Source organism: Solenopsis invicta, chromosome 4 (assembly GCF_016802725.1).
Source record: "Solenopsis invicta isolate M01_SB chromosome 4, UNIL_Sinv_3.0, whole genome shotgun sequence".
NCBI classification, from domain to species: domain Eukaryota; kingdom Metazoa; phylum Arthropoda; class Insecta; order Hymenoptera; family Formicidae; genus Solenopsis; species Solenopsis invicta.
In genome coordinates this window covers 24623307-24637673 of record NC_052667.1, presented here as the reverse complement: position 1 = coordinate 24637673, position 14367 = coordinate 24623307, and the positions used below count along the sequence as shown (strand labels likewise).

The following is a 14367-nucleotide window of genomic DNA, read 5'->3' as shown; positions in this document are numbered from 1 at the left end:
ATAACGTTGACGGCCATTAATCATACGATCGCGGCACATCAGTGATTTCAGATATAGAATCGAGGACCAAATAACGAATTTAAAAAATAATTAGCACGTAAGCTCATCACATATTCTGTCCATTTGACATCACAAATGCTTCGAAGTGTTTGATTGACTAATCGGAACAAAAAATTTTATAAATTGACCAATTAAACAGTGTTTCGAAGCGTTAAAAGCATCAAGTAGACTGTAGCCTATGTAAATTGACATTGAGAAAATTGCTCGGTCGTCATACAAATTGCACGTAGCAATCTAGGATTAACTATCACACACAGCTACTGCAAGTCTCTTTTTCCGTGCACGTATGTATCTTTCCTTTTAGCTTTCATTCTCATGGAAAGAAAGGGTTGACTAACGTAACTAAAAATTTACTACATACAAATCTAAAATTAATTTTGTTGAACAAAAATAATTATGTAGAACGCTCAAGTACGTTGAGCAGTGCTACAAAATGTTTTGATATTCTAACAAATCAGTTTGAAAGCGTTCTACATAATTAATTTATGGTCCAACAAAATTATTTTGAAATATTTGTCCAGCTATTTTTAGTTGCTTCAACAAAACTGTTTTTTCTTTAATGTTTCTAAAAATTCTTTTGATTGTAACACACATTCGCGCACAACAAATCTTCTTGTTTGTGCTATTTATTATTCTCTATCTTCTTGTTTCTTATTTCTTTTTTTTTAGGGAGGAAAGCTGTTATATTATATAAAGTTAAATGGTTGCATTGCTGTACGTCTACGATGATGCAAGTTCTTTATCTTTTTTTTATTCCTTATTACTGAGAAGTTCAAGAAATAAAATAGCATATGATGTCACCAGTATCAAAGTAAACATTGATAAAAAAAAAAGATAAGCGTGTAGTTCGTACGGGCTGAAGATTGTAAAAATTCAAACAAAAATTATTAGGCACCAAGATTCGCTGTAGATCGATGTAGTCTTTCTAATCTTTATGTTTGATATTTTCATCGGCCCAAATTTCCCTTATTGTAATAAGTAAATCACTAATTTCCACTCAATTTAATTTATTAAATTTTCTTTAGCACTAATTGTTTTAAATTTTTCTTCTCACGTATGAGAAATTCTCATGTACAAAAATTATACAATAATTTTGGTAATGACTTAAAGATTATGCTGCAACATTAAATTATCCTCATAATTACATACAATCTTGTAGAATTCTTTTTATGCATTTACCGTGAAATAATCTCACAATGCTGCGTAACACGTGCCATTGCTTGAGGCAACAAGAAACATCATTAATATTCTCATTCTCTTGTGTTAATCTTGCGTGATGATACACGGTGGTTCGTGGAAATGAATCACTGCTAAAAGCCTCTCGGTCTTATACGGTGTAGCTCAAGCTTCACTGCAGAGACAGAAAAGATGCAATGTGAAAATACAACGACAAAGATATGAATTCTCTTGTAGTACATTACGAGCAGTTTTGTTATATTAGAAAGCATTAATAAAAGCTACTTGAATGCGAAATGTGCTGCGTGATAAGTAAAAGTTATATCACGCTTGTTCAAATATTAATAAATCTAGATAACATTTCTTGCGTGCAAGTTTTGCGCGCGATATGTATGCAAACTTTGTAACAGATTTACACGAGTTTTGCTCGCAGAACGTGTTACATCGTGTATATTGCTTACAAGCTGCTGACACATGTATTGTCCCATATACTGACAAATTACAGGCAGACGGCTAACATATTGCTAGTTTGCTCGTAATTTAACAACACAGTGCACAACTTCTCAGGAAATATTTGGTGTGTAAATTTTTCCAAGTTTCATCCAAGTTATACAATTGTTAAGAGTTCTTTTCTTATCTCCATTAAATGTCTTTATGTATTCGTAAAGTTTATCTATTAAATTTGCAGCGTCCTGCATATTTGTAGCAACGCGTATCAATATAACAAAAAATACATTGTACTGTAACATATATATTACTACAGTCTAACATCGTAATATTTCTAAGAGTAATATATCTAAACGTTTTAACGTTGTCACAAGCTTGCAGTAACATTGCAGAAACATTTCACAGCTTCCATGTAATATTACAATGTATCAATGTAAGGTTTATTCAAAGTTTCTGTACTCTTCAGTATTACCATGGGTCATCATCATTGCTTCTATAATTATTGCGTAACACTAAAAGGAAGAAAAATTGTGATATCTGATAGTTGTTAATTTTTTCGTATTTCTTAAAAGGTGTACATATATTTGATAAACTCGTGTGTACTCATATATCGACGGACGAAAGATTACCAGTGCGTGCATTGACACCTTTGATGAACGTTGTCGACAATAATGTAAGTTCTCCCTATTGCTAAAAATGCATAATACACACTAACTTATTACATTATACGTAAAACAATAAATAAACATCCGCTCGCAGTTTTATTAAGCCTGCATTAGATTACACGTTATAGAATTTGGAGATTGTAAATTGATGAATTGAACCGATCAGAAAGCAACGAGACAAAAACAAATTTTAAAAGTAAAATTATTTGATTGTTAAAATTTTAATCGTCAATTCGTAAATTTTAATCTCCAGTTGTTATTCTGAGACAAGTTTTACAAAATTATTCAGACTTGTGTTATACTTTTCACCACAAAAATTCTAAGATAAACAGTTATTGACGTAATAATTAATTTTACATAAGTAATAATTAATTTAATTAATAATATTTTATTTATTATTCATGTAACTTTTTAACTTATTATATCGTATACTAAAAAACAGTAAATGAAGAAAACTCTTATATAGCTTGCTATTTATACTTCTTCGCTTGATAATAATGTCTACAGTTTTATTTAATCTAATCTGTGCTTCCTTTTAGGGATGGTAAAAAATCCATTAAATTTACCTTAAATGGAACGCCACATACAAGTACGTATTTGTTCAAATTTCTGTAATACGATTAAAAAGGAAAGAAAAGTTTCGATTCTATAAAACGGCAAAAATAGTTCTAATTACTCGACGATGAAAACCAAATAGAATTTAATTATGCATACGTAATACAAATATATAACGCAGAAAAACATTCCAGAAGCAAATACATTCGGTTATGAAAATTTAAATGTGACGACGAAAGCTGTAACATTCAATTGTGAAGATTTAATTATGATTTGCCAAACTTTAAAGTATCACGACTTCAAAATTGTAGCTAATGCGATTTGTATCAGTGCAAAATAAATCGCACCAATCATTTCTATTTTACAACAATCCTATCGCTTTCAGTATCGGGGAATATACCGGCTGACACGTCCCTCAATGTCTACATTCGCGACTATGCGAAACTCCGCGGCACAAAAGCGATGTGCCACGAGGGTGGCTGCGGCGCCTGTATCGTGGCAGCGGAAATCAAGGGCGAGACAATGGCTGTGAATTCCTGTCTCATACCGATATTAATCTGCGACGGGTATGCGTTCGATCTAGAAGTTATACTCAGACTTTTTATGCTAAAGAAGTTAATAAGAATTCATCTTGCGATCCAGTGTTACGCTTAAAGAACTTCAAAGATCTTTATCTAGATAAAGATGAGATAAATTACATGTAAACGTATCTTGAATAAGATAAAGATAATTTATTTTTAATTTTATCTTGATAAAAAATATAATTATAAATTGTTTTATCTTTTAAGTATTTTAAGATATCGTTGTTGTGAAAAATAATGTAGAATATAAAAACAACAGATTTTTATTTATTAATTTTTATTTCTTAAATGCAAGAGTTCTTCAAATAATTCAAAATAACAACAAAATTTTTTTCTTTAGTTAAATCAATTAATACATCAATAAAAATCAAAGTTGAAAAATATATGTAGAAAAATTATATAACTTATATTAAAATAGCAAAGTTTTTTTATAAAAATTTTTGGTTAATTTTTATTGCGTTATTGTTTTTGATCTATGTAATCTATTGCTGTAACTTCAAAAAATTCTTATGTTAAAATTAATAGTAACTTGCAGGTTCAATCTAATAATAATACTTTAAATTCATTGTTGTTTATATTCGATTAATTAAAATCCAAATAATTAAAAATATATAAAGCTTCTTTTATCTAAGCTAAAGATGCTGATAGTATACTGTGTAATGTAATCTATATAATGATAAGATAATATTAATTTTTTAAAATAATTACCTAGATAATTTTGTACGGATAATGGTAAACACTGCTCATGACATTACACGATTTATCTGTATAAAAAGTAACTTTTAACATGTTAAACTTTATTCTATTTTTTTTATTTTTCCCATTTTTCTTAACTTTATTATAAAATTATACAAGTTTTAAATATGCCTATATATAGAACATATAGACGTGTATGTCTATATATTGAATATATTCAATATCATAAATAAATTCATAGATGGACAATTCACACGATTGAAGGTATAGGAAATAGACGAGACGGTTATCATTCGATTCAAGCCGCGCTAGCTGGGAAGAATGGCTCACAATGTGGATACTGTTCTCCCGGCATGGTAATGAATCTTTACAGGTATGTATAGTAAACAAATTAATTAAGAATGCAACATTAAAGTAACAATCAGATGTGCAAAAAATTCTCAAAACTTTTAACGTTACAATAAATAAAACGTTATAGAAAAAAATTAATGGAAATGTTTAGTTTAGTTTTTTATACTTTCAAAATATTTTAATCACAGTACTTGTAGCAAAGGATATCTAAATAACATTTAATAAACGATCCAATGAGAAGATCAAAGGCATTGCTTGGTCGACACTTTATTTAATAAAAACCAATATTATTATAAAATCTGTGTAATATTATTTTATATTCATATTTTTAGTTATACGTGCAAAATGCAATACAAAGTTACACTTCCCTTAAGGTGATGCTAAAGTCGTCCTTTTTTACCGACCGAACATTAATTTTTGGGCATGCCGTTCTTCTAATTGTATTTACAGATTTAAAAATCCTTTTCCATAATTAAAGTATAGACAGTAATGTATAATGGACGCTATATAAGGATAAGGAAAACAAAAAAAATTGAGAATAATTTTCCAATTTTTTTCGTTTTCATTATCCTTATATAGCGTCCATTATACATTACTGTCTATACTTTAATTGTGGAAAAGGATTTTTAAATCTGTAAATACAATTAGAAGAACGGCATGCCCGAAAATTAACATTCGGTCGGTAAAAAAGAACGACTTTAGCATCCCCTTAAGGTATAATACAATTTCATACAATATGCATGCATTTTATTATTGTAATTTTCAGCCTTGTGCAGAACAAGAAATTGACTATGAAGGAAATTGAAAATTCTTTCGGTAGTAACATCTGCCGGTGTACAGGCTATCGCCCAATATTAGACGCATTTAAGGGATATGCCATCGATGCAACCTCACAACTGGCGAAGGACATTCGTGATATCGAGGTTTGGCGTTAAAATATTTTATTTCATCCGTAAAAGTTACAATTTTATAATCTCGAGTTTGTTGTTTTATATTTAAATCTATTTTCATACAGAATTCCGCATCTCTAGTTTCATACAAAATAATTTATTAATTTTTATGCATAGACAACTGTAGCTGTTATTTCTTATTGATATATTATGGAAAACTGTCATATTTTCTAAACGTAATCGTGAATAAAATAATAAATTTGCCAGGAAATTTACAAAGTGAAAACCTGCCCGAAGAGCGGAATGCCATGCAGAAACAAATGCGATAAACACATCTCAGATGCAAAAACGGTGGATATAAAGTTGGCGGACGGCGCGGAATTCTATAAAGTTTATTCGATCGAGAATCTATTCGCGGTATTTCGACAGAAGCCAGATGCAACGTACATACTATATGGCGGAAATACAGCGCATGGTAATTCGATTTCAATTTGTGCGACATAGGGACAAAGTGATAAAAAAGATTGAAAGTGTACATGACAATTTAATAAATTTTCATATCTGTTAAAATTTTACCAAAAATAATAATATAATTCTTGTCACAACATTTATAATATATTATTGATAAGGCAATTTTTTGTATAAATTTACAATGCTTTAAAAAAAAAATCAATATTAATTTACATAATTTTGCCAAATGGAAATATATTTCTGGTATTCAAATACGGAGTCAAAAATATAACATTTCATCTTTTCTATTAATAAATAAATAATTAAAAAAATAGTACGGAAATATAAAACATCTCGTGCATTTATTATTCCTATTTAGTAAATAAGCATTGCGCTTAAATGATAGCGATCGCGCACACATGCGACATTAAAATAAACTTCAGAATTTTTGATAATTTCAAAGAACAATCAATATGGAATAATGTAAGCAGTTCTTATTATGAATCTATAAAATAAATAAAAAGGTACACAATACTGAGAGAATATAATTACATAGGTGTTTATCGGACGAATAAAACCGACCTTTGCATCGATATAAACGACATCTCAGACCTGCGTCACATCGAAAAGACTAATAATTCTCTAATCCTGGGCGGAAACATATCCCTGACTATGGCGATGGAAACCTTCCAGAAGTATTCGTCTGAGAAAGGATTCAAATACTTACATCATCTTGCCCACCATATCGATCTGATAGCCAGCGTGCCCGTGCGCAACATGGGCAGCATAGCCGGCAATCTGATGATCAAACACGCGCACCACGAGTTTCCGTCCGATCTGTTCTTAATGCTGGAGACCGCCGGCACTAAAATTTATATCCTCGAGGCACCGGGTGCCAAAAAGAGCGTGATGCTGCAGGACTTTTTGAAGATAGACATGCGCCACAAGATCGTTTACAGCGTGGTGTTGCCAGCACTAACCGACGATTACGAATACAGGTCGTACAAGATCATGCCTAGAGCTCAGAACGCCCATGCTCACGTCAACGCCGGCTTCCTTTTCAAACTCGACGCCGGCGGCAAGGTAATGAAATGCTTTGGAATTATTAATGCTACCATTAATCACTTGTCTAATATATTCGCAATATTTCACGAAAAGGTGCTGGAGAAACCTAACATTCTCTTCGGTGGTATCAACGAACATTTCTTACACGCAACAGAGACGGAGCAACTGCTGGTGGGTAAATCCATCTATGACAAGCAAGTGCTAAAGACAGCGTTGAAAACGTTGCATAATGAATTACAACCCGATCACGTGCTGCCGGATTATTCGCCGGAATTCCGTAAGACACTCGCAGAAGGATTATTCTATAAATTTATATTGAGCATCAAACCGAACAAGTTGAATTCAAAACTTCGTAGTGGAGGCTCCATACTAGAACGAGGTCTCTCTTCAGGTACAAATCATTAAAAACAATTTTCAAAAATTTATCTTTCTCGAAGGATCAAATTGGCTTTAATTTAAACAATTATAACGTTGCTAAAAGATAATTTTAATTGCTTTAACAAAAAAATTCTAGGAATGCAAGATTATGAGACAGACAAAAATATATGGCCAGTGACCAAACCTATTGTAAAGTTGGAGGCTATCCAGCAAACATCAGGCGAGGCTCAGTATTGCAACGATCTACCTCCGTATCCCAGAGAAGTATTTTGCGCTTTCGTACTTACGACTGTTAGTAACGGCAAGATAGAAAGCATAGATGCGAGCAAGGCACTTGCTATGAAGGGAGTAGTGGCGTTCTACAGCGCCAAAGACGTACCCGGCAAGAATCTGTGCATTTCGGTCGCCTGTCAGCTGTTTCCACTAATGTTCATGAATGACGAGTTGTTATTTGCCGAAGAGGATGTTCTTTACGCGGGTCAACCGATCGGCGTGATCGCCGCCGAAACGCACAATCTGGCCAATGAAGCTGCAAAATTAGTTAAGATCAATTATAGCGAAACACTTAAGAGGCAACCAATGATAACTATTGAGGATGCGCTCGCCGCGAAGGACGATACCAGATTCTTGCAAAGCATCAGAACTCCAGCGAAAAAAAAAGGTAGGCATTAATGCTTGAGAAGAAATTTGCACTAAAATTTTTTGATCACAATTATTAAACATAAAAATTAAAAACAACCATCAGCACATAAATAGAGAAATTTGTATTACTTGCATTGTTCTGTATCCCTTCATTACATCTCTAGAAATCGTATATTCCCTAAGCAATACGCCTTTGAATTTAATAATTTTATTTCAAATTAATATGCTTTTTCAACTATTTTGACATACAATTAAATAATTTTATACAGTTTATTGTAATAAAACTGTACTAAAAGTCGTATGGAAAATACTCAGTTCAAAATAGTCTTTATATTAACCTCTTGCCAATATGAAATTAATTATTAAATTTTGCACCAAATTATCGTTTTTCTGCTAAAATAAATTTGTTACTTGACAAAATATGTTTTTCTCAAGTTTGGCTAACTAGAATAGCAAATTAAGCTGTTAAGTATCAAAGCTACAAATAACTTATCGTAAAAAGGCGTTAATTCTTTCTTAACTTTTCTCATCCTTTTACAGGAAATAATGTTAAACAAACAATAAAAGGTGTTTTCCAATGTGGCAGTCAATATCACTACTTCATGGAGACTCAGAGCTGCGTATGCATTCCCACAGAAGATGGTATGGACGTCTATCCAACGTCGCAATGGGTTGATCTCACTCAAGTCATGATTGCGAATTGTTTGGGCGTTAAACATAATAGGTAATTCGTTAACCTTTTACAACTTGAAGAAGTATTATTAAACTTTATTTATTATAATTGAAACAATCTATGCAGAAATACATGCTTACACTCTCCTAAAAAAAATTAAGCTGCAGTAATTTATAATGAAATTTCATACTATGAAAAATTAATACTAAATCTACAATGTAGTTTGGACAGTGTAAAAGTTGTCAAGTTAATAAAACAATGTAAAAACAAGAATTAATCAAAGTAGAGACGTTTCAATCTGTTCTATAAAGAAATGAATTCAATAAGATTAATGGAAAGAATTTTTCTATACAAATTGAATTATCGTAGTAATCGCGTAAATTGAACTTGTGCAGTATCAATGTCCAGGTGAGGCGAATTGGGGGAGGATATGGAGGGAAAGGCTCGCGAAACTCGTTTGTCTCATTGTCCTGCGCGTTGGTGTCTCACAAACTGAATCGCCCAGCGCGATTCATTACGTCTCTCGAAAGCAATATGCAATATCAGGGGAAAAGATGTGCTACGCGCCAAGAATACGAAGTCGCGATAGACAACGAAGGAGTTATTCAATCTCTCGACTCGAAACACTGGGGTAACGCCGGTTGCAACTTCAATGAACCTATCGCTTGGGTCACAGTGCATCATATGGAAAAGCAAGTATCAAAAAATAAATTAATATAACAATTATACACATGTAATAAAAATATATGTTCAAACACAATCTCAGTGTTAATTTTTAACGTCAATCATTCTTTATTAATTTAAACAAAATATAAAAATCTACATTTTTTTGAAGCAAATGATAAGGTAATTTTTACCAATAAATTAAATTGATTACAAAATTATTACTAATCTACATTATACACTGAAAATTTGCAGGGGAGAAAAAAGAAAGAGAAAAAATCGATGTTATGACAAAATTCAGCATAGAATTTTAATACTTTTATTAAATGTAATAAATTAATTTTTTAGATTCAGGATTTTTTAAAAATAAATAGTTACTTGTAATTAAAAAATTAGTGTTAAAATTTACTGCTAAAATATTTCTTTAAGTGTCTTACCAATCTTATTAATTTTTCAAGTTGGTATGTACGTTAAAAATTGTTACCGATTATTTGCAGCTGTTACGCGAGCGACACTTGGACGTTGAATGGATTCGAGGTGCGAACCGATATACCATCCAACACGTACTGTCGAGCGCCGGGATCTACGGAAGGACTAGCCATGATCGAGAACATAATGGAGCACATTGCGGCAGCGACGAAAAAGGATCCGGTACAAGTCAGATTGGCGAATATGAACGACGTGGATAAACCCCCGTTAGAAGCCATGATAAAGGATTTGTCGAAGTCGGCTGATTACGAGATGCGGAAGCGGGCCGTTGAAACGTTCAACAACGAGAATCGCTGGAAGAAAAAGGGTATTGCCCTAGTACCAATGAAATATCCATTTTGGTACTATGGTCAGTTCAATGCTATGGTGTCGGTATGCGCTCGCGACGGTACGGTTTGCGTGTCGCACGGTGGAATCGAGTGCGGTCAAGGTATAAATACCAAGGTACGTCGTGAATAAACTTTATTTTCTAATTTATTTTACTAAAAGCAAGAAAATATTTTTTTAAATAATTAACATAATAATTAATAAGTTCATTGTATGTGATTAAATTGAATGGAAAGAAAAAATTAGATTTCGAATTTTTAAAGTGTTTGAAATTTTATTTCAAGAACACTCGTAGATTCTCGTTTAACTCAACGATTTTTTGTAGTATAGGAAAAACGGTTAATTAATTGCTTGTATTTATTTCCATTTGTATGAAAAGTATATTCTTTTTAGGTCGCGCAAGTGGCGGCTCACACTTTGGGTATCGATATAAGTTTAATCAGCGTCAAACCAACCAATAATATAATAGCACCTAACAACTCGGTTACTGGAGGCAGTGTTGCTAGCGATACTTGTGCTTATGTGAGAACTGAATTTACTCACTTACGCTTTGGAAGATTACGTAATGCGTACGTAGTACTGGAATAATGAAAACATTGGTTTTATTGATTTTAGGCCACCATTCAGTGCTGCAAGGAAATCCTGAAGAGACTGGAACCGATAAAAAAAGACATGAAGAACCCAAGCTGGCAGGAACTCGTTTTTACCGCATATCAAAAGGATGTTGAGTTATGCGCGCGTTATATGTAAATATTATCACACTCAAAACACAAGTGTTTATTTTTAAAATATTAAAATGTTTTACTTTTGTTTCTGTTTTTTTTTAATACTTAAAAATGTTGTAGTTTTAAATGTTTTTATATTTGTAACACTAGAATGTTTAAAGTTCTTAACAGATTTCAGGAATAAACATTTTTATATTTTAACTCTAAACACCTTTAAACACTAAAATACATTTTTAAGTATTTAAAATAACAGAGACAGAAAAATAAAACGTTATACCGTCTAAATGAAACACGTCTTCTTTTTTTAGTTGCATTCTATTATAATAATACATTTTATCATGCAAGCATTATCATCGAACACTGATATCTTGCCAAAAATATCATTTATTCATTCATAAAAGTAATTATCACATTTTTTGTATAAATTAGTAGATTTTAATGAAAACAATTTAAATATTTCGTATTTGAATTGTACTATTTCGTATCTGAATTTTAATAATGTTGTTATATTAATAATTTCAATTTGCTTTTGATAAATAACAACAAAAAAAGATGTATTTAATTTTAAGACATTAAAACTGTTTTATGTCTGTCTCTGCTTTTTAAATAAATACTTAAAAATGTTTTAATTTTAAACGGTATTTAAATTTGAAACGTTAAATTTTTTTAAATTGTTAAACACTTTAGTTTTAAACGTTTTTCAGTTCAACGTTTTGTTTTAGTTTAAAATATTTTAAATATAAATACTGTTAAAATTAAAGTATTTTTAAGTATTTAAAAAATGGAGGTAGAAAAAACATTTTAATATAAAAAAATAAACACTTCTTTTTTAAGTGAAGTAACTTTAATTTATATATTTACGGAATTCACAAGATGTGAAAAATTTTGTTATTGCACGTTTCACTAATAGTTACACATTGCACTTACCTCTTCAGGTACGCGTCGACAAAGGATGATGAAATCAAACCTTATCCCATTTATGGTGTTACTATTGCTGAAGTTGAGATCGATCTCTTGACAGGCCAGCATATTATCAGAAGGGTTGATTTGATGGAAGACGCTGGAACTAGCATGAATCCAGAAATCGACATCGGCCAGGCGGAGGGGGCTTTTGTGATGGGAATAGGGTACTGGACTTCTGAAGAACTGGTGTATAATCCTAAAACAGGAATGTTAACCACTGATAGAACCTGGGTACGTTGCTTTAATTGAATATTGATAAAGCTAATAACGCTATGATACAACCGCTGTGATATTATAGGTACTGACATGAGTTATTGAGTATTATTAGAAGTATTCTATTTTTGTTCGTATAGAACTACAAACCGCCAGGAGTGAAGGATATTCCTGAGGACTTTCGCGTATCTCTCCGTAAAAACGCGCCTAACCCAACGGGTGTTCTTCGATCGAAAGGTAATATTATGGAAACTTTATTAATATTTTTATATTTGAATCCTTCTATTTGTCATAAAAAGAAAGAACTAAATATTTTCTACATATACACATACATTAACTTGTCTATAATGTCTATACTTGTCTATATCTCCTTGTCAAAATTTTGAAACTATTTTGAGAATTTAATGGGTTTCTTAACATTTAGTTTTATTAATGTATTAAAATTTAATAAAGTCAAGTGTTTAAGTGAGATCAAACAAAATTTACATAAATGCAAAGTTCTTAAAAATTTACAATTTTTCCTCACCATTTTCTTCACTACAAAAGAACTAAAAAAAAACTGTCCCGTCATGAAAGATCTGACAGAATTTAAAAAATTGGAAATTTATTAATCCATTAATTGTGAAAATTTTATTACAGCGACTGGTGAACCTCCGCTTTGCATGAGTTACGTAATTGCAATCGCGATTCGTTACGCGTTGAACTCTGCTAGAGCGGATGCAGGATATAAGGACGAATGGTACCAATTAGGTAAGTTTTAAGAATGCATAGGTGCTAAGAGTATATTGAATATATTGGAAATAACGAGAAATTATTTTATTATGTGATTTGCATATTTGTGTCAGATGTGTGACAGCGATAAACTCGTAAGAGACAGGTTTGTCGCGAGTTTGAACTCACACACCTCTTAGTATACATATAAATCTTTAAATTTTTAATCTTTAGCGAGAGTAACTCTTTACATCTAGATGACGTAAGGACTGACAGTTCCACCCACTTTGCAGTAGTATACTATTATTCAAATTATCAAATAACTTGAATGGCAAATTTAGCATAATGCACATAAAGTGAGCCTGTTCTAGTAATTGCACAAAAGAACTGAATTGATCGATTTTACCCAGGTAGCAGTAATATTGCAACAACGTTACTGCAATATTGCTGCAATGTTTCATGTTGTTTAGGTAGTTCGTGCATTTTTCATAGTAAGATAAATTATTATCCGCTGGAAAATTAGATTTCTGTTCCGTCTCTCGTTTTATTCTTTATTTCATGTAAACTTTTTCTTATAAAACATATTATTATATAATGTAAGTGCTCATGTATTGATTTTTTTAGATGCACCTTTCACCAACGAACGCATACTTCTGAGTAGTTTAACCAGCAAGGATAACATGATGCTGTGAGGGCGAAAGTGAGACTTGCCAATAAACTAGCATTTAAATTCTCTCTCTCTCTCTCTCTCTCTCTCTAATTCTTATATCTATTATTATTGTTCGTCTGTTTTATTGCTGTCAAATTAGAATAAATTTAGTGACTAGCCTGTATAAGCCAATTCACTTAAGTCGTCTTTTAGTAGGTAGAAAGGTTGTAGATTAATAATGGAAATAACTCGATTAATTAATAGATTTTCAAGCTAACTAAGATACAATTTTTGTTTTTATGATAAATAGTTGTAATAAGTATTGTTCATTAAATAATACACTGATGTTATAAAAAATATTACATTATCTGTAACCAAATTTTGGTGTTAATGATATAAAATAAATAAAAGTAATTTAACATTTATATTTTTTCTCTCGAATGTGCAGCATAAATTATTATTATATATTGTATAAACAAATGTGAAATATAAAGTTAAAAATGACATCTGCGTCATTTGCATCATGGTCTTACACTATGATTTGCATTTGAAGCTCTAGAGGAAGGAGGACAGAAGAATGGAATAAAAACAGATTGAAGCACACTAAAAGTTTCATTTGCAAAATTAATTAATATGTGAAGCGCACCAAACGTTTTTGTTGGAAAGTGAAGAACGCACTTCTCGTAATTATATTCTTTCTATACCACGTGCGCCATTCTTGTGGTAATCCGTTCGTTGAAAATAACTTTATTTACATTATCCACGTCGCGTTTCATGCAAAATGAAAACATACCGAGCATAAATCTTTTTCCTTTTAAATGTTCTTCGTACGTAGCAGTAAATTTATATTAAAAATGTTTACGTAATAGTACTGTATTTAAGTGCAATATATTTGGTGCAATATTATTTTTTCAAGTATAAGATATGCAATATTGTTGAACTATAATATTTTGTATATCTACGGTTATAAAATAAAATAATAATAAAACTGGCGTCAT

At 31.4% G+C, this 14367-nt stretch overlaps 1 protein-coding gene across 2 annotated transcripts in view; it reads left to right on the top strand.

The window, feature by feature from the left end:
- LOC105194140 (xanthine dehydrogenase/oxidase) overlaps positions 1-14367 on the top strand; it is a 53503-nt gene that overhangs the window by 2278 nt on the left and 36858 nt on the right. Inside the window, exons 2-19 of one of the 2 annotated variants that reach the window (XM_026137541.2) lie at positions 2256-2356; positions 2888-2937; positions 3289-3469; positions 4422-4553; positions 5298-5454; positions 5689-5896; positions 6428-6954; positions 7030-7327; positions 7451-7975; positions 8497-8680; positions 9025-9321; positions 9790-10225; positions 10502-10630; positions 10724-10854; positions 11769-12027; positions 12150-12246; positions 12649-12759; positions 13345-13726. In XM_026137541.2, coding sequence (XP_025993326.1) covers positions 2355-2356; positions 2888-2937; positions 3289-3469; positions 4422-4553; positions 5298-5454; positions 5689-5896; positions 6428-6954; positions 7030-7327; positions 7451-7975; positions 8497-8680; positions 9025-9321; positions 9790-10225; positions 10502-10630; positions 10724-10854; positions 11769-12027; positions 12150-12246; positions 12649-12759; positions 13345-13412 — 3792 coding nt within the window. In that variant the 5' untranslated portion in view covers positions 2256-2354 and the 3' untranslated portion in view covers positions 13413-13726. Of the gene's footprint in view, positions 1-2255; positions 2357-2887; positions 2938-3288; positions 3470-4421; positions 4554-5297; positions 5455-5688; positions 5897-6427; positions 6955-7029; positions 7328-7450; positions 7976-8496; positions 8681-9024; positions 9322-9789; positions 10226-10501; positions 10631-10723; positions 10855-11768; positions 12028-12149; positions 12247-12648; positions 12760-13344; positions 13727-14367 lie in introns of those variants that run through there. The other variant, XM_039448320.1, reaches the window with a different exon arrangement.